Raw genomic sequence first — 21,715 nt, 5'->3', positions numbered from 1 at the left:
CCGAATAATTTTTTTTGCACACATGGGATCGATGGGGACTTTTAGGACGTTGCTTCTAATGGCAAACCCTAGCTCTCCACCAAAATTCAGCTTTGTGGGAATTTTTGCTATTTCAATGTCTATTTTGACCGGACTAATATATAAATATGGTATTACGACCATATTTTTTTTTTTTTGGTTCAAAACCAAACTATAATACCCTCCCCAACCTATAAAATTAATAATGCCGGTGTGTATCCATAACACAATTTTAGGTTTTATGCCTCGACGGCTTCCAAAGAGTTTTGCGACATGTGTAGCATGCAACGGTTTCTTTATGAGCACGATGTTCAATGTTACGTTTCCACCGAAACCATTATTAAAAAATATTTGTTAATATTTTTTTAATTAAAATAATTGTTTATTAATTAATTTAGCATTACAACAAAACTATATTTATATCCATTAATCTATTTCACATATCTTACAAAGACTAATTGTTGATTAATGTATTTAAAAAAAAGGTTATAAATATAAACGTATACACACACAAAAATATTATTTAAATAAAAATCTTCACTTTATATAAAAGGAAATATTTAGAAAATAAAAACATGTATTATATTGTAGACAATAAAACACATACACAGCTTTAAAACATAAACATATGTTTAAATACTGTAAACCAGAAATTAAAAAAAAAGTTATGAATGAATATCCCTTTGATTGGGCAGCGTGATGTGGGGTAAAGTTAATCTTGATCAAAACTAGAGTGAGGTTAAGGAAGATAGATATTTATTGGTTAGGTTCACAACTGCAAGAATCTACTAATTTTTACTATTTTCTTCTATAATATAAAGGAAAAATTGTTATCGTAGTAAACACTTGTAGATTTTTGCAGGTTCTCTGGAACAGGCATTTTGTGAAAAATACATTTTAAAACTTTCCTGTACAGTTTTGAAATAAAAAGCAATAAAAATGTTTCACAAATAAAGACATTAGTCACAATTTACATTAGACAATTATGCTCGCGGCAATTCTATGTTTACGGTTAGAGAAATGTTTAATGTCTAATTAGGAAAAAATCCTTTGAAGACTTTTTGTTAAGTTTTTTTTACAAAATATATGTATAGAATCGCAAAAGTAAATATAAACTATTCAATATTCAAAGTTTATTATTAAACGTGGGTCAATGGGAATGTAAAATCCCAAATGAGGTGAAATTTACATAAATTCTGCGATCCTTTATCATCCTTTACCCATTTCTCTCAAAAAATGTAAATAAAAATGTGTGCGTTTTATGTGATATTAAGTATTTTGTTGACTATTTAAGGAATCTTAAAGAAATAATTTGTTTGTTTGTAATGTTTCTATTTATGTGTATATATGTATATTAAAACTAACTAAAAATAATGTCTTTCTCTAAGGATTTCTAAGATGTTTTTGTTTTTTTTTTTTTTTAAATTGTGGGCAAGTTTGGGGTTATTGAAACCTATTAACATTTTGTATATATATTTTCTAAGGTGGGATTTACAAAATCTATGCTCGAAAGACAAGAAATTTATTTATGTAAATATGTTATGAAAATTTTTTATGTATAGAAAAGTGAAAACACTGTGTTGTATAAAATTATTTGTCATGGAAGGAAGGAATCCCCTGTATATTGATGAAAGGCTATTTAGGAAGGAAGTGGCTAAGAAGGTTCCATAGGCGAAGTCAACTTCGTATGTGTCACAGGCTGAAGACTGCTCATTGAAATGGAACCCTCGTTAGTCTAACAATTGGAGTTCATGGCCATCAACCCAAAGTAATTGGGTCACATGGCCGTTGGTCGCTAAGACATGTCTTTTAAATAAAGCCGACGTTTTAATAAGGGAAACTGAGCGTCAGAATTTAACACAAATTAAAGGAAAATATGATTTTAAATTGTCTCTCCCAAACACACTTTCCATCAGAAAGAATGTGGTCCAATGTATCCAATATGAAGCAACCATTCGAATGTATTTCCTCAACATAATTTCATATCAATATATTAGATTATAATATATTGGGTTATGTGAGAATATCACCTTGAAATATTAATTTGTTAGAAACTTAATCAGTCACGGGAAAATGTCACGAAGATAATAGCTGTGTCTTTTTACGTGATAATTAGTAATAATTATTACTAATGTTGCAGATTTTGACAGTTTTGTAAAGGAAAAGTTGCTGAAAAAATGTATCAGCAACATTTAGTAAGTAAAAAGACACCCCTAATAAGATTTAATGGATAAAAGAAAGAGAGGAATATGCTCCTGTATCTCTTAGCACTTTCCCAAAACCACAATGTTTATCTTTTTAATGCTTCAGTGCCTTATTTTATGGACAAATGATTCCTAGTTCCATAACCTATAAAATATACGACAAAGTGTCTACAATAGTAGCAAATAATTGTAGCTAATTGTACATACATACAGACATACATTAAATTAACTATAGTATACACACGTACACACGTATTTATGTTTGTTTCACATAGTATATTAGAATAGAGCACCCTGCTTGAATTATTTTATATTTGTTATATCTTCACTTATACTCAACATTCTAAAATCATTTGTTTTTTGTTTTTTTTTTTTTTTTTTTTTTTTTTTGCTAAACTATAATTAATTTGTTTGTTTGTACAATACATATAAGAAGAAAGTGACAAAAATGGAGGAGGAGAAGGAGAACAAAAAAAAATGTAGTAGTATGGTATGTAAAAGTGAACGAAATGAAACTTATAACTAATTTGTATTCATGGTACTTTGTTTTAATTTTTTAAAGGTACACCCTCCTCATTGTGGACATCGGAGACTTTTTTACGTTCTGGGGGATTATTCCAGGGCTGTAGTTCACCAGTACCCAAAATCAGGTATACAGCAGCACCGGAAATATAGGTAACGGCCAAGATCCAAAACACAATTTGCCATTGATGATAGGATTTCTAAAAAAATATCAAAAATTAGATTTATATTTCTGGAGAATAAACACGGTGCTCTTGAATCAAATTTAAATGGAAGGTGCTTACACCTGGGAAGTTTTTGCGGATTCTGAAACTACAATGTTCATAGATGAGAAAAATAAAAAAAAACAAAAAAATCGCCGGAGCGCTTTTTAAATAAATCGCGATTCACGTTGAAATTTTTAGGGGTTGTTTAGTTTTTTGCGATTTTGCTTGGAAACCGCAAGTCTTATCAAAATAGGAATAAAGAAAATGTTGTAGCTTTCAAAATTCTCTACAAGATTGACCTTAATGATATTTTCGTAGGTTTTACAACTTTTGAGATATAGAAGTTGAAATTGGGACAATTCAATTCTGTATCGTCTCCTTATAAAACAATGTCATGACTGCAATTTCCCAACTTAAACTTATATATCTAAAACAAATGGTACAACCTAGGAAAAATTACATAAGCCAGTCTTGTAGGAAATTTTCGCAGCTATAAGATTTTCTCAGGTCCCATGCGGATAAGACTTGCCGTATTCAAGCAAAATCGCGAAACCTTAACAAAAAAACCTAAAAATGTAAACTGAGCTTCTTTATCTCAAAAATGGTACAGCCTGAGAACAAATCATAAACGTCAATACTCTAGAGAATTTTCACAGCTACAACATTTTCTTTAGCTCCATTTCGATTGGACTTGCGGTTTCCAAGCAAAATCGTGAAAACGTAAAAAACAACTAAAAATGTGAATTTTGATTGCAATTTTTTCTTGTTTTTGGATTTTTCTCATCTATGAACATATCTGTTTCAGAATACACAAAAACTTCCCCTGTGTAAGCGGTTTTCATTAAAAGTTAGTTAAGGCGCACCCTTCATGACATTGTTTTATAAGGGGGCGATACAGTCAGTGCATTGTTCCAATTTGAACTTCAATATCTCAATAATGGTAAAACCTACGAAAATACCGTAAAGGTCAATCTTGTAGAGAATAGAGATAGCTACAACATTTTCTTGAGTCTCATTTTGATAGGACTTGCGGTTTCTAAGCAAAATCGTGAAAACCTAAACAACACTTAACAAGTAAGAAAAGCGTTAAGTTCGGTCGGGCCGAACTTTTTATACCCTCCACCACAAATTTCAGCCATTTCGGTGGATTAATGTAGCCACAACCTTCAAAATACCGAAGTTCGGAAGGTACCGTTCTATGGGGGCTATATGATGGCGTGGACCTATACCTACAAATTTCTGGGGGAAAGTTTTATACGCCTAAAGAAGACTAAATACCAAATTTCAGCCATATCGGTGTGATAATGAGGCTAAAACTTTCAAAATATCGAAAATCGGAAGATATTGTATTATGGGGGCTATATCAACACGTGGACCTCTGGAAATACAATATACAAAGTTACAACCGATTCTTTGGTCAAATGGGTCTAATACATTCAAAATATATTAAAATGACGCGTACTTTATAAGGGGTCTTATGTGGGGACTATACCAAAACGTGGACCTATATAACCCAACTTTGGTAGGAATATTTTTTGGCCTCTGGAGACACAAAGTACCAAATTACAACCAATTCGGTGGTAAAATGGGCCAAATATCTTAAAAATTCCTTAAAACGACGACGCGTCACGCGTCATTTTGTATGGGGGCTATACGAAAGCGTGGACCTACATAGCCCGCTTTCAATACCAAAAGTCCTACGTAAATATAACATATTTGTCAATCCGTTCGGACGCTAGAGTGATTTCCACAGACGGACAGACAGACGGACAGACGGACGGACATGGCTATATCGATGTAGAATTGCACGCTGATCAAGAATATATATACTTTGTGGGGTCTACCATGATTACTTCGAGTAGTTACAAACGTAGTGACAAACTTAATATACCCCCATCCTATGGTGGAGGGTATAAAAATGTCAATGTCAACTTGAATCGCGATTTATTTAAAAAGCACTCGGGTGATTTTTTTTTGTTTTTTGATTTTTCTCATCTATGAACATTGTAGTTTCAGAATCCGCAAAAACTTCCCAGGTGTAAGCACCTTCCATTTAAATTTGATTCAAGAGCACCGTGTAAACTAATATGACTTACATCTTCATAGGTAAGGGCTCCCACCATCCATGTTGACAGAAAACCACCAAATGAGGATAGTGTATTGGCCAAACCAAATATTGTACCACTGAAGTTGGGCGCAATATCCAAACCATTACCCAAATAACCGGGCGTAACAGCACCATGAGCAAACAAAGCCAATGTAAAGATTGTCACCGACCATGCAGCCTCAGTACCCAAAAAGACTTGAGCTATCATCAATAAACCAGGAGTGGTAAGAGCTGCAATGAAAGAAAAGAAAAAAAAAGAAATTAGGAATCGAACCTAATTGGAGGGCTATAAAGCGGGGTACACACGATCAGTTTTGACTGTCGATTTTTCGGAAATATCGATAAATGTCAAACCGTCAGCAACCACAAAATATTTTGTGGTTGCCTGATATGACTGACAAAAATGAACGGACACACTGGCAAGCGACCGATTATTTAAGCAAAACTGACAGTCAAAACTGACACTTTAGATAAAGAATAATGTAATCAAAATTTCTTATAGAAATAAAAATTAATCGCCTTATCTGCCCCCAAACTTACCAAATGTTGTGAAAGCTTTACGTGTTGCTGTTGTACTCAACACCTTCTTCTGGCGCAGATAATCAGCAAAACATGAAGAACCAAATGCCATAATATATTTACCCAAATAGGGTAGCGATGAAAAGAGACCATTCTAAACATAAAAAATAACAAGAAAATTTAATTATACATATAACATTAATTTAAAAATTTGTAATGGATTTTGTACCTTCTTTATATCAAAACCTAAAACTTGATTCATAAATGTGGGCAACTGATTGATGACAGTGAAGAAACCGAATACCGATAGACCATGGGTAATGATTATAGCCCATACGGCAGGAGAACAGAACACATCACCCCAGGGAACATAGCTTGGACGTTTCTTCGAAGTTGTTGTACCAATAGCTTCTTCAATTTCACGGCGTTCTTCGGCTGAAATACGTGGGTGAGTTGCAGGTGTCTCATAGACCAATGTGAACCACAAAACGGACCAGATGAGACCAACGGCGCCTGAAATTCAATGAAAGAACGTTTTTTACAGGTGTTATATAATTGAAAATACATTGCACAAGTATTAGACCTACTCATTCCATGGACATGATACGCGAATATAACCCTAGTTTTCCAATTTGTTACAAACAAAACGGCATTATGGTTGGTAAATGTAGGTTATAGGCCCTTGAACTTGAACTTTGTTGGGGAGAGATTCCGGAGAGCCTACAAAATCCCTTCATATATTGCAAAATCACAATTTAGACAGGGTTTATCGAACTCTCGGGTCATTTTCGAGGAAAGTCTCTAAACTTCTAAAAGAATAGCACTGTAACAGAGACCATAAAAACAACATGCAGTTCAAATCTGGACCTAAGTGCCCAATTGCGCGGAAAGTGTATGAAGGAATAGTGCTAAATATTGGGATATTTCTGGGCCTGTAACTCGGGAAGTATTGGCTTCCCTTAAAACAAGTATCAGTCGGCTTTGCCGACAGAGATATACCCTCAGCCTGTGTATATTGAAACAATTTTTTTTCCAAAAAACGCATGTATTTAGGGAGTTTTAAGAATTTTGGGCGTTTGAACTGACAAAAATGTTGATTAGGATTTAATATCAAAAGTTTTGCGGAGGAGATACTAAAAAGAATGGATCTCCAGCCACTACATATGGTACCATAGGGGTTTTTTTAGAACTTCAGGGATGTTTGCTCAAGAAGTATGAACTTGCCCCTGAAACAACTTTTACCATCGCAATTGAGGTAGCAATGCAAGTTGCTTCAACAAAAACCAAAGTGATTCGAAAGCAGGTCTTAAAGTGAACATGTATCCGAAATTTTGAGTGGGAGGTACCGGATGGAGTGGACAAATATAGTCCATATTTGAACCTGATCTATATCTGGTAGATATATTAGGATGTGTAAAGTATGGACCAATTCGGCCACTCTCTTCAAGAGTTATCGTACTCACAATTTTTCCGAACATTTTTGAACTTTTGTGAGGGAGGTACCTGAAGGAGTGGACCGATATGGCTTATCTTCGAACTTAAACTATGTTTGGACAAAATATTACTAAGGCCAAACTTTGGACCGAATCAGCAGACCTGTTCGAGAGTTTTTTTGCCCTCCAACCTCCTCACACGGTGTCATAGGGGTTTTTTGCAACTTTCAGGCTATTTTCTCAGGAAGTATGGACTTGCCCCTGATGAAACTTATACCGTCGTATGGAGGGCAGTGAATAAAAGTTGCTAAAGCAAAAATCAAAGCGATTCGAGAGATGTTCCTAAACTGAACTTTTCCAAAATTGTGTGTGGGAGGTACCCGACGAAGTGGACCGATTGAGTCCATATTAAAACCTGATCTAAGTCTGGTACACGCTCCACGATGGGCAAAGTATGGACCAAATCGGTTACACCCTTCAAGAGTTATAGTGCGTACAAATTTTCCGAACATTTTCGAACTTTTGTGGGGGAGGTACCGGAAGGAGTGGACCGATATAGCTCATCTTCGAACTTAAACTAAGTTTTGAAAAAATATTACGAAAGCCAAAATTTCCAAATTGTCTGAAACACATTTCGTCCAAACATACTTGGGGTCTAAAACCATTATTTCGATGAGGCACATTTTGCCCGTATGAATGTGTATATACCCTTCATAGCCTAAAGGCTGAGGGTATAAAAATGTATGTTGTAGTCAAGATGACGAGGACCAAAACTTCATTACGATTCGATATTAAACTGGAAATAAACGTTTGTTTCCAGGAAAAGGTCTCAGGTATTTCAGGTCTTCATTACCTAGAAATGGATCAAAAAGCTTATCAACCTGGTTTGAGGGATATTCATACTGATGCAGTCGCCGAGGCAACAAGAGACTATCGTATGAATACCGTCCTCTGAGGTCACCCACCATCCGTCAATCCCACGGCGGCGGGTTCTTCGATATCGGATTGACCCGGAACCACATTACATCAAGGTTCCGGCTAGCAGCTACCACCTTACTGTATACATGTTTGTATTTGAATCGTTTTTCTGTGTTGGGATCAGCATATCCCGAAATACTGGCTCCAGATTTTTTTTAGTCCATACTGGGACGGAGGAAGCTCCAGAACCAATATGGATGTGATAATTTTGTCACAACCGCAAACTTCCGTTAGATGCAACATATATTGGCATTTCAGGGGTTGCTCTAGAATCTAGACTCGTCCTTTTCGAAATTTAATTGCAATGGAGTTCGGAGTAAGATAGAGGAAATAGTAGATTTCATAAGTCGGACGAATATTATTGCCCTATCTTGCTTGAGCCTGGCTCTAGTGACCCGTACGTGGAACGTATTGGATAGAAGTCAGAAATGCCGAGGTAAAGTTGTTTAACGTATTCATCCCGCAGATAAATAGCTGTACTCCAGGTTTTAGGTCCAACATTATCCCGCTTTTGGCGGGTCATAACCGTTTGGTCTTGGGGGGCCTTTAATTCTCATCATGACTTGTGTCATTCGACCCTAGGCAATGACCAGAGGGGTATAGTGCTGGCAGAGCAGATTGATGGCTTTACGTTTTGCAAAGTCAATGAGGACGCCCCTAGCGGAATTAGCGGATAGTGTCACAATTCGCCAGATATCACCTGTAGTGCGATTCTCTAACGCATTTTCTGAGTTACCTACAAAAATCGGTAAAATTAAAACTCAAAATTATGAATGAAAAGTTCAAATAAAAGTTGACAACACTCTTGCCATCGGTAGAACTTTACGACTGCTTTTTATTCGTCGCAAACTTACCGAAAAACATTGGTAAGTACCGAAATTGTAAGCATTTTAATTTTACTGACAATTGTCGGTAACTCAAAAAATGAGTTAGAGAATCGCACTACTGGTCTGACAAATGACGTCACCCAGATTAGACCATCTCCCCACAATTGTATACCGCCCGATATCATCACCGCACAACTCAGCACTTTCATCAATCAGGAGAAAGTTAATTGGTCTAGTTTAAGAGAGAGATAATGTTCGTTCGGATACCAAAAAGGGCGTTCCGAGACATCATCACTGCTGCAGCCTGCTGGTCGAATACCCGAAGAAGTGAGATCAAATTTCCCAGCAGAGGCGATGGGTTTAGTAAATGAGCGTGAAGATTCCACAAGTCTAAAAATTAGACAGAGTGATCCTGCTACTGAAGCCAGGCATGGATTCTAACAAAGGTGAGTTATACAGGACGACTGTGATTTTGTCGCACGTAGCAAGGACTCTTGGTTCTTTACTCCTCTCCCGCATCAGAAATCGTTATCTATTTTGCCGATCATCAGCATGGGTTTCTTAAGCAGCACAGCGCTGCACGCCATCTCCACAGATATTGGTCGAGGACTTAACCAGAACAAGCCGTGCGATAGGACAGTGTTGGTGGCGTTCGACATATCAAAAGCCTCTGATACTGTCAAGCACTCCACGCTGTTTGAGTACATAGAACAGACTACCCTCCGACAAAGTTTGAAACTTTGGATAACACTGTGCTACACACGGTACTCTTGAACCAACTTTAAGTGAAAGGTGCCTGCACCTGGGAAGTTTTTACGGATTCTGAAACTACAATGTTCATAGATGAGAAAAATCAAAAAACAAAAAAAAAATCCCCGGAGCGCTTATTAAATAAAACACGGTTAAAGTTCACATTTTTAGAGTTCTTTTAGGTTTTCATGATTTTGCTTGGAAGCCGCAAGTCCTATCGAAATGTGATTGGCTTAGCACATTCTTCTCTGTCCTATCACTTTAGGGGTGCACTGTCCTGCCGTTGAAAGTAACAACCGTTCTATTATCCTTCTTTTCCGGATCCGAGTGTGATGTAATCATTGTCCACTATTTTGTCAATCCTTTTCCAATGTTGTATTACTTCAGCTGGTCTGGCCACTTTTTCCGCTTATGCTCGCCTACTAGCCTTTTGACTTCAAGAGTAAGTTACCTAAATCTTGGGTCGTCAGGGGTCATACGACGACGCTTTTTTGCTGGCTCCGTTGATTCTGCTTGAAAATTTGGTAAATTTTCGGGTATTCGATCAGCAGGTATGTTGGGAACGGCTACAGCGGACCCGGAAAATTATCCCTGCTATCCGAATATCTGAGTCAATGGACAGCTCTCTGAAGTGCTGATTGGTAAATTCTCTGAGCGGCTTGCCAAGACATGCCGGGTGCCACAGTGGCGATGTCTGGCGAGTTGTTGCAATCTACTCTTATTCTCGCAGGAGGGTCTTTGTTCACCATGCAAAATGTAGATCTATTATACCTCTGATCTTTGTCTAGAATGGTGTGCCACAGTTCATGATGAGCATTGATTATTGCTCTCCGGGCAATTATTGATCTCCAAAATCGAATTAATATTAGTGTTTAGCCTACTATGAAAAAACGAAAGAAAAGAAAAACAAACCCCTCTAAAGTTGACGAACCCCGCAAACGTTTTAAGGACCAAGATCTGCGAATCTGCACCTGGAATGTTCGCACTCTTTATAGAGAAGGTGCAGTCTTCGCATTGGTAGACGTACTTGAAAAGTACAAGGCCGATATTACTGCCATACAGGAAATATGATGGATTGGGAAAGGCGTCACAACAACACCTAAAGGTGACGCACTGTATTATAGCTGCCATGACGTAAAGCATGAGTTTGGTTGCGGATTCGTAGTTAGTCGGTCTCCAGCTTCACCCCAGTGAATGAAAAACTTGCTGCAATTCGAATAAAAGCTAAATTCTTCAACATCAGCTTTATTTGCGCTCATGCTCCCACTGAAGAAAATGACGAACAGACCAAAGAAATATTTTACGAGCGCTTAGAAGAAACATATGACCATATGACCGTTGCCCTGCCCATGACATTAAAATCATTCTAGGCGATTTAATGCCAAAATTGGAAAGGAGAATATCTTTGGCCCAACAGTCGGGAAATTCAGTCTCCACAGTGAAACATCTGGCAATGGTATGAGGCTGGTAGACTTAGCAGTACCAGATTTAATCATCTCGATATTCATAAGGGCACCTGGCTGTCTCCAGACTGATCATGTTGTGATAGATGGAAGACATTCATCGAGCGTGTTGGATATACGATCGTTCCGAGACGCAAACATTGATTGGACCACTACCTTGTTGCAGCAAAGGTACGCACCCGCTTGAACGTAGCAAACAAAGTACGAACAGACACAACACGAAAAGTAAACATCGGTAAGCTGCAATCACAACAGATAGCCACAGCATATTACACTCAACTAGCCCAATTGCTTAATCAAAGCACTCCTCATCCCGATAACATATCAGCGCAATGGCAAAGCATTGCCCACTCCATGCAAACAGCCGCAAAATCCATACTTGGATAACAGAGACCTCCACCAAGGAATCGATGGTATGATCAGGAGTGTCGTGCTGCCACCGAAGAGAAAAATGCGGCATATAGGGCTACTTTACAATCAGTAGCAACGCGTAGCGCACGAGAGAGATACAGGGAGAAAAGGAGAGAGGAGAAACGTCTTTTCCGCAGGAAAAAGAGAGGGATGGAAAAGCGGGAGTGTGAAAAAATCGAGATGTACAGGAGCCAGAATGAAGTCCGAAAATTCTACCAAAGAGTCAAGCATCAAACTGATGGCTTTGGTACAGGCACATCCTCCTGTAGAGACCAGCAAGGTAATTTGGTAACTGATACAGATAGTGTACTCAGGATATGGAAAGAACATTTTTCAAATCTGTTGGTATCCAATAGCAGCGAAGACGACGAAGATGGTATTGAATGTATACCGCCCAGCCAAGATGAGGTAAGGACAGCAATAAATCGGCTGACGAATAATAAGGCAGCAGGGACCGATGGCTTACCAGCCGAGCTCTTCAAAACCGGAGGCGACACGCGACCATCTGGCAGGAAGAACGAGTACCCGACTATTGGAACCTGAGTATCCTGTGCCCCGTCCACAAGAAGGGAGATAAGACTGAATGCTCTAACTAAAGGGGCATAAGTCTACTCCATATTGCCTACAATATCGTGTCAGGGATATTGTGCGAACGACTAAAGCCTATGGTCAACGAGATAATTGGACCATACCAATGCGGCTTTAGACCTGGCAAGTCCACCATTGACCAGATATTTACCCTGCGGCAAATCCTGGAGAAGACCCAAGAGATACAGATCGACACCTACCACCTTTTTGTCGATTATAAAGTAGCCTTCGACAGCCCGCTGCGTTCAAAGGTATTCCAAGCCATGTCTGAATTTGGTATCCCCGCAAAGCTGATCCGGCTTTGTAAAATGACTTTAACTGACACGAGGTCATCAGTTAAAATAGGAAAGAACCTCTCGGAAGAGTTTTGTACCAAAAGAGGTTTCAGACAGGGAGACAGCCTTTCGTGTGATCTCTTCAACATCCTGCTGGAAAAGGTTATACGAGAGGCAAACGTCAAAAGAAGTGGCACAATCTACACCAATAGTCACATGTTACTTGCTTATGCTGATGATATAGACATCATGGGCCGATCAGTAAAAGAAGTAAGTGATACCTTTATAAAGGTCGAAGGAGAATCTGCTAAAGTGGGTCTGGCGGTAAACGGTGAGAAGACCAAGTTGATGGTGACGACGCGCAATGCGTCCATTGAGCTCGGACCGACTCTGGAAGTTGGTTCCTATAATATTGAGGTAGTAAAAGACTTCGTCTACCTCGGCACCTCCGTAAACACGACAAACGACATCAGTTGTGAAATAAAAAGAAGAATTGTATTGGCCAACAGATGCTACTTTGGTTTAAGTAAGCAGTTTAAAACCAAAGCCACATCTCGTCAAACAAAAATAACGCTCTACAAAACACTGATACTACTCGTGCTGATGTATGGCTCCGAAGCCTGGGTACTTGCGCAAGCAGACATGGCAGTGCTTGGTGTGTTTGAGAGAAAAATTCTTCGAAAGATCTACGGACCAATCTGCGTTGACGGTGAATATCGACGTCGCATGAACCACGAGCTGTATCTGCTATACAACGACATCAATATAGTTAAACGTATCGAGATGCAGCGATTGCGTTGGCTAGGCCATATCATAAGAATGAGCGATGATGAACCCGCTAAAAAGGCGTATGAATACATGCCACATGGCGGTGCACGCAGAATTGGCAGGCCAAGGAATAGATGGCGCAAACAAGTGGATGATGAGATGAAAAGGCGCGGTATTCCAGAGTGCAAAGCAACAAATAGAGAGGAATGGAGATCTCTTCTTAGTTCGGCCTATAGAACAAATGTTCTGTAATGGGCCAGCTAAGTAAGTAAGTAAGTAATCCTCAAACAACCTTTAAACTGTACACAAGAAACAACTTTAAACTTATGTTGCCTGATATAGACCATCATGGAACATTATGTACTTTTGAAAAATATTACGTTTTTCAAAGTTTCAACCAAATCGGATTCTCCATTCGTATATTATCTTTACAGAATCAACAGCCAAAATAGTGGGTGGTAGTAGGGTTTCTTAGAGCTTTCGGATAACTATATGGAGAAGTATGGATTTGGCTACGAAAAAATATATCATGGTGATCAGGTAGTCCTTGTGATCTACCTTCGTCTTAAACTCCACTTAATCAAAACGTGATTTTTGTGGATGAGGTAACCGTTGGAGTATGTAGCTATAAGCCATCTCCGAACTTGATGTAAGTTCAGGAGAAATATTATTATGTACAAAGTATGGACCAAATCGGCTAATCTATTGCTGATATATCGTATTAACCAAACAAACTAAAGGATATGGCTAGATCGATTCCAATTATATTATCCAATGAGTAGTTTCTGATGTAAATATGGTTCATCCACATGTGGTTGTTTACACGTTTGGACGAACATTACACTTGTCATTGTTTACATATGCAATTCAATGCTATTTGCCGCTTGGAATACAAATAACAACGTCAATAGGTTAATAATAGAAATGATCTTATTGAATTACACGTGACTTCATGCTCTTTATAAGAGTTCAAAGGAATAAATGTATACACACATATGTATATAGACTAATAGGGGTCAGTAGCCTATTAACAATTCCTGCTGATTAGCTGCAACACTAATAAGAAATGTGAAATATATAATAACAATTAAAGGCCTGACACATCGTAATTATGAATTAAGCGTGTTTCCGTTCAGAATTAATTAATTGTGTTCAAATAGAACCGTAAATTATTTACATAATTAATTAAGACCAGTCCTATTTGTTTATTGACAAAAAAAATAGCAACAAAGTTGTTAAGCGCTAAATACACGATTTTTAATGTGAATTTTCGAATAGGATGTTGAAGGTGATTTGATGGGAATTCATTAAATAAGCGGTGAGTCTACTTTAAAACATAACAACAGATTTATAAATTTTACTATGTTGTATGTCCATATTTCACAAGGCGTTAGCAATATTTTTCCATTGACAAGAAAAATGTGCCAACAAAAAGCTCTCAAAACGATTATGAAGTATATAATGCTTGGTTTACATTTACGAAATCCACTCGATTTCAACTGTCAATTCCTTTGCGTATACGTCAAATGAAAACTCATCTGAAATCCATTGGATTTCATTTGACGTTTAACCAATGGAAATGACAGTTGAAATCGAGTTGATTTCGTAAATGTAAACCTAGCAAAAAAGGGGATTTTTTTTAAAGATTTCTAAGGGCACCTTTAAATAACAACATGTTTTCGTGTTTAATGATCATTATGAGGCCTTCAAACTAAAATAGACGTATGCCACCACGATGCCATTTCGATTTCCAGGACAAGCAACATCAAATTTTCAAGTGTAGCATATCCCATATCATGAGTTAATATAAATCGGGGTGCACTCATTGATATGCGAGAAGTCTGCCTTGTCCCGTCCGAGATGTTCGCGGATTAAACGCGGGTCATTTAAACACTTATAGGAGGACCTAATGGCAACAATAAATATATACTTTTAAGCGGCACCTACAGGTGACAATGAATTTGGATTGATAACAAACACTTCGAATATTTCAAATAAAATATCTTACCAGTTGCATAGAAAACACTGGACCAACCGGCAACGGAAATAAGGAAACCACAAATAGGCATGGTAATAGCAGCACCCAAAGAAGAAGCTAAATAAGAAAATTTAAACATTAATTTACTTTTGTTTTAATCATTAATATATCTTTCTTCCCACTCACCCATCATATTGGACATGAATTTCGATCTCTCATTTGGCGGAATCCAAACAGCAGCAACTGGGTGAATGGCTGGCCATGAGGCACCCAACATAAAACCGAGGACAACACGAACAATTATCAAGAATACATAGTTGATATGGGCCGACAATGGAGTAATCAAAGTCAACAAACTGGCCCACAACATGGAGTGGCCAAAGACACGACGACCACCAATCAATTCAGCTAAACGGCCTCCAGGCAATTCAGTTAGAATATAACCCCAGAAAAAACAACCCAATACAAAATTTTGTTGATACGTGTCCCAGGCAAAACGATCATCCTCCACTTCTTCACCGATTGATGTACCATTTGCATTGGGCGCCATTGTTGTTGTGCTGGTGGTGGTCGTTGTGGATGTGACATTAGCTGTTAGACTGTCATCTTTGGTTGCATTTTCTGGTTTTACCATTGCCACAATGGCAATTGTAAGATTTACCCGCAGGGCATAGTTCAGCATAAAGCCAAACATTGTTAGAAGATTTAGTACTTGGCGACATGATAAGAAACCTGGAAAAGAAGAAGAGAAACAGGAAAGGGTTAGATAAGGAAATAACTAAAGTGTTGTTCAAAATAGTTGTATAATAATAATAATAATAATAATAATAATAATAATAATAATAATAATAATATGGAATGCATTTAAATATATAATAATAAAATATATATAATTAATTTAGTAGTAATAATTTTAATAAGACAAAAATATTTGTATTAATATTATGGTCTATATTTAACAAATTAATGTACATAATTTTCATCTTATGGTTGAGAGGGTGTAAAAACTAATTTTTATAAAAAAAATAAATTTCAGTTTTTTTAAATATAAACTTAATTTTTTAGAAAAAAAAAATAATTTAATAAATAACATTTAAATTTTTAAAGAATGAAAATGTCAATCTTTAAGAAAATAATAAATTTTTAGAAAAAAAAAAATAAAAAACAAATAAAAATTAAAATTTTTGGAACTAAACAAAAAAATTAGAAAAAAAAAATAATTTTATGAAAAATAAAAACAAAAATTACAATTAAATAATAATAATTTTTTTTTATATAAAATAAAAATTTAGTTTTTAAGAAAAAATATAATTAATAAAAATTATATATATATTACTAATTAATTTAATTTCAGAAAAATAATTTATAAATTAATTTATATTTTGCAGTCTTTAGAAAAAATAAAATTGTTTTTAGAAAAAACAAAATTTAAAATAAAATTAAAATTTTTTGAAAAAAAAATTAAAGTACAAATTTAAACTTTAGAAAAAAAACTACAATTAAGGAATAATAATAAAAATTTTTAGAAAAAAAATTAAAATTTCATTTTTTAGAAAAATATAATTTAATAGAATTACAATTAATTTAATCTTAGAAAAAAAAAAACAAAATTAAAAATTTAATTTGTATCTTTGGTCACTCTTATATATATTAATTTAATTTTTTAGAAAAAATAATTTAATAAATAACATTTCTATTTTTAGAAAATAAAAATTTCAATCTTTAAAAAAAATCAATTTTTTAAAAAAAATAAAAATTAAAAAAAAAATAAAATTTTTGGAACTAAATAAAAAAATGAGAACAAAATTAATTTTAAGAAAAAAAAGCAAACATTTCAATTAAAGAATAATAATTTTTTTAGAAAAAAAAATAATTTTTAATTTTAATTTTTTTTTAATTTTAGAAATAATAATTTATAAATTAATTTAAATATTTCAGTCTTTAGAAAAAAAATTTTTAAACAAAAAAAAATTAAAATTTTTTGAAAAAAAAAATAAATAAAAAAATAAAAGAAAAAATTTAAATTTTAGAACAAAACTACCATTAAAGAATAATAAAAATTTTTAGAAAAAAAATAAAATTACATTTTCTGGAAATGTATAATTTAATAGAATTACAATTAATTTAATCTTAGAAAAAAAAAATTAAAAATTTAATTTGTATCTTCAAATTTATATATATAAATTTAATTTTTTTAGAAAAAATAATTTAATAAATAAAATTTCCATTTTTATTTTTCAAAATAGTCTGGCTTAATCCCTTTTGTTGTTTTAATATTTAAAACAACAAGTTTATTAGTGGAGAAGGTTTGGCATTGTTCGCCAAGGGGTAAGGCAAGGAAGACTAGTTTCGATCCACGCCACTGGATCTCATCAGTTCCCTTTGTTTCTTATTTGTGGATATTATCCACCGAAGTTATTTTTCAATAACTTCTTCAACAAGAAACTTTTTATACCCAAACATCAATCGTCAGCTCGAAGTATAAACGTTAACAAAGAAAAGCATTCAATGAGAAGTTTTTCTTTGGTAACCTAACACAACTCCGACGAAAGTGTTTACGAAACAAAGCAAACCTTCTTCCACTCGTATGTGTCGTTGATTTTTCAACAAAAGCACATACCCAAATGGAAGAAGGTTTGCTTTGTTTCGTAAACACTTTCGTCGGAGTTGTGTTAGGTTACCAAAGAAAAACTTCTCATTGAATGCTTTTCTTTGTTAACGTTTATACTTCGAGCTGACGATTGATGTTTGGGTATAAAAAGTTTCTTGTTGAAGAAGTTATTGAAAAATAACTTCGGTGGATAATATCCACAAATAAGAAACAAAGGGAACTGATGAGATCCAGTGGCGTGGATCGAAACTAGTCTTCCTTGCCTTACCCCTTGGCGTACAATGCCAAACCTTCTCCACTAATAAACTTGTTGTTTTAAATATTAAAACAACAAAAGGGATTAAGCCAGACTATTTTGAAAAATAAAAATTGTAACAGCTATCCCAATTAAATAAACGCCACCAATGTTCTATTTCCATTTTTAGAAAATAAAAATTTCAATCTTTACAAAATAATTAATTTTTAGAAAAAAATAAAATTTTTGGAACTAAATAAAAAATGAGAATAAAATTAATTTTAAGAAAACAAAACAAACATTTCAGTTAAAGAATAATATTTTTTTTAGAAAAAAAAAATAAAAAACTTATTTTTAAGAAAAAATATAATTAATAAAATTACAATTAATTTAATTTTAGAACAAATAATTTATAAATTAATTTAAATATTTCAGTCTTCAGAAAAAAATAAATTTGTTTTTAGAAAAAAAAAACAAAATTTTTGAAACAAAAAAATCAAATTTTTTGAAAAAAAAAATAAAAAAAAAAATTAAATTTTAGAAAACAAAATTAAAAATAATAATAAATTTTTTTTACAAAAAAAAAAATAAAATTACATCTTTGAAAAAATACTCAATTTTTAGAAAAAAAAAATTAAAAATTTAAAAAATAAAATTGTTGGAACTAAATAAAAAAAATTAGAAAAAATTATGTTTAAGAAAAAAACAAAAATTTCAATTAAATAATAATATTTTTTTAGAAAACAAAAAATTTATTTTTTTTGGAAAAAATAATTAATAAAATTACAATTAATTTTATTTTAGAAAATATTAATTTATAAATAAATTTAAATATTTCAGTCTTTAGAAAAAATATATTTTTTTAGAAAAAAGCAAAAATTTTAAAACAAAATAAAAATTAAAATATTTTGAACAAAATAAAAGAAAAAATTTAAATTTTAGAAAAAACTACAATTAAATAATAATTATAAAAATTTTTAGAAAACAAATTAAAATTAAATTTTTAGAAAAGTATAATTTAATAAAATTACAATTAATTTAATCTTAAAAAAATACCGAATTAAAAATTTAATTTTTATCTTTGGTCACTCTTATTTTTCGAGTCGAAGATTGATGTTTGGGTATAAAAATGTTTTTTTTTTGTTGAAGAAGTTATTGAAAACAAGTAAAAAAGTATCAGTCGGCTTTGCCGACAGAGATATACCCTCAGCCTGTGTATATTGAAACAATTTTTTTTCCAAAAAACGCATGTATTTATGGGGTTTTAAAAATGTTGTGCGTTTGAACTGACAAAAATGTTGATTAGGATTAAATATCAAAAGTTTTGCGGAGGAGATACTAAAGAGAATGGATCTCCATCCATAGGGGTTTTTTAGACCTTCAGGGATGTTTGCTCAAGAAGTATGAACTTGCCCCTGACACAACTTTTACCATCGCAATTGAGGCAGCAATGCAAGTTGCTTCAACAAAAATCAAAGTGATTCGAAAGCAGGTCTTAAAGTGAACATGTATCCGAAATTTTGAGTGGGAGGTACCGGATAGAGTTGACAAATATAGTCCATATTTGAACCTGGTCTATATCTGGTAGATATATTAGGATGTGTAAAGTATGGACCAATTCGGACACTCTCTTCAAGGGTTATCGTACGCACAATTTTTCCGAACATTTTTGAACTTTTGTGGGGGAGGTACCTGAAGGTGTGGACCGATATGGCTTATCTTCGAACATAAACTATGTTTGGACAAAATATTACTAAGGCCAAACTTTGGACCGAATCGGCAGACCTGTTCGAGAGTTATTTTGCCCTCCAACCTCCTCACACGGTGTCATAGGGGTTTTTTGCAACTTTCAGGCTATTTTCTCAGGAAGTATGGACTTGCCCCTGATGAAACTTATACCGTCGTATGGAGGGCAGTGAATACAAGTTGCTAAAGCAAAAATCAAAGCGATTCGAGAGATGTTCCTAAACTGAACTTTTCCAAAATTTTGTGTGGGAGGTACCCGACGGAGTTGACCGATTGAGTCCATATTAAAACCTAATCTAAGTCTGGTACACGCTCCACGATGGGCAAAGTATGGACCAAATCGGTTACACCCTTCAAGAGTTATCGTGCGTACAAATTTTCCGAACATTTTCGAACTTTTGTGGGGGAGGTACCGGAAGGAGTGGACCGATATAGCTCATCTTCGAACTTAAACTAAGTTTGGACAAAATATTACGAAAGCCAAAATTTGAACCGAATCGGTTCATCCCTTCGAGAGTTATCGTGCGCTCCAGCCAGCCAGACAGACAGACAGACAGACGGACGGACATTGCTCAATCGACTCCAAATTGTCTGAAACACATTTCGTCCAAACATACTTGGGGTCTAAAACCATTATTTCGATGAGGCACATTTTGCCCGTATGAAAGTGTATATACCCTTCATAGCCTAAAGGCTGAGGGTATAATTAACTTCGGTGGAGCACCAGAAACAAGGGAACTGGTGAGATCCTTTGACGAGGATCGAAACTATGTTCCCTAGAATTTATTTTAGGAAAAAATATAAATTTATTTTTTTTTTTAGAAAAATTACAAATTTCATTTAAGAAAAAAAATGTCGATTTTTAGAAAAAATATAAAGTTTCATTTTGTTAGAAAAATATAATTTAATGAAATTACTATTAATTTAATTTTAAGAAAAAGGTAAAATTAAAAATTTCATAAAAAGTTTTTTGTTGAAGAAGTTATTGAAAACTTCGGTGGAGAAAAGAAGAAAAATTACAACTTTCATTAAAAAAAATTAAAATGTCATTTTTTTAGAAAAAAAAAATAAAGTTTCATTTAAAAAAATACTTATTATTTAATGAAATTACTATTAATTTAATTAAAAAAAATTAAAATTAAAAATGCCATTTTTTTAGAAAAAAATAATTTGTATTTAATTGTTGTCTTAGGTCATGATAGCTCAATTAATTCAATTAAAAAATAATTTGTTTTGAAAACAAAAATGTTCATTTTATAAAAAAGGAAAATTATTTTTTTTTTAGAAAAAATATAATTTAATAAATTCACTTTTTATGTAAAAATATTCGTAAAAAATCCATGTTTTTCGAAAAAAGAAAAAAAAAAGAAATTTAAATTAAAAAAATATTCCACTCTTAAGCAAATAAAACAAAAATCTATCTATATATATATAAAAATGGTGTAAAAAATGTATAGTAATTCATAAAATGAGAACGGCTAGGCCGATTTCTGTAAAATTTTTTGTCAGTTATTCGTATTTTCGAGGAGAAGGTCTTTACGGAAGAAAATTTTGGAAAATCTCTCTGGAAAAGTCGGAAAATTGGAAAAATCGAAAATTGAGTTTTTGTATGAAATTTTATTCCTTAATAGCGAGACGAAGTTCGCCGGGTCCGCTAGTTTAAATTAAAAAAATAAGAATTTCAATTTGTTGCTTCTTTTTTTAAATTTCTATTTTTTCTAAAAAATTATTTTTTGTTTCATATTTCGAAAAATTTAAAGAATATATTCTTAAAGGTTCTGGAACATGCCATCCATATAATACAAAGAGGACTTCTTACACACAATTTGGGCACAGTTGTATTGTGACTTTCTTCACTTTTTCACTTTTAGGAGTCCTCAATATTTTTGTTTTAATTATTAGCATTAATCAATAAAATATTGATCTCAACCAAACAAAAAAAAAAACTTTCAATGATATCCCCAATTTGTGGTAATTTTGCATCTCATTTCGTCGGCTCCAATGACAAATCGTAAAATTATGTCAAAATTATTATCTCCTCCCAAATAAAGTCATTGTAAATTATGAACAATCATG

General features: G+C 33.9%; 1 protein-coding gene across 1 annotated transcript in view; it reads right to left on the bottom strand.

The window, feature by feature from the left end:
• Positions 1 to 378: 378 nt before the first annotated feature.
• The window catches only part of LOC141395059 (sialin), an 86,302-nt gene continuing 64,965 nt past the window's right edge, over positions 379 to 21,715 (bottom strand). The window contains exons 3-8 of the mRNA XM_073970454.1: positions 15,234 to 15,779; positions 15,078 to 15,164; positions 5,806 to 6,089; positions 5,598 to 5,730; positions 5,047 to 5,288; positions 379 to 2,944 (exon numbers count right to left, since the gene is read on the bottom strand). Of these exons, the coding sequence (XP_073826555.1) occupies positions 2,771 to 2,944; positions 5,047 to 5,288; positions 5,598 to 5,730; positions 5,806 to 6,089; positions 15,078 to 15,164; positions 15,234 to 15,779 (1,466 nt within the window). The 3' untranslated portion in view covers positions 379 to 2,770. The remainder of the gene's footprint in view (positions 2,945 to 5,046; positions 5,289 to 5,597; positions 5,731 to 5,805; positions 6,090 to 15,077; positions 15,165 to 15,233; positions 15,780 to 21,715) is intronic.

The sequence above is a fragment of the Musca autumnalis genome, unplaced genomic scaffold, assembly GCF_047663935.1.
Source record: "Musca autumnalis isolate F117 unplaced genomic scaffold, ASM4766393v1 scaffold_2, whole genome shotgun sequence".
Lineage (NCBI taxonomy): Eukaryota > Metazoa > Arthropoda > Insecta > Diptera > Muscidae > Musca > Musca autumnalis.
This window is presented reverse-complemented; position numbering and strand designations above follow the sequence as displayed.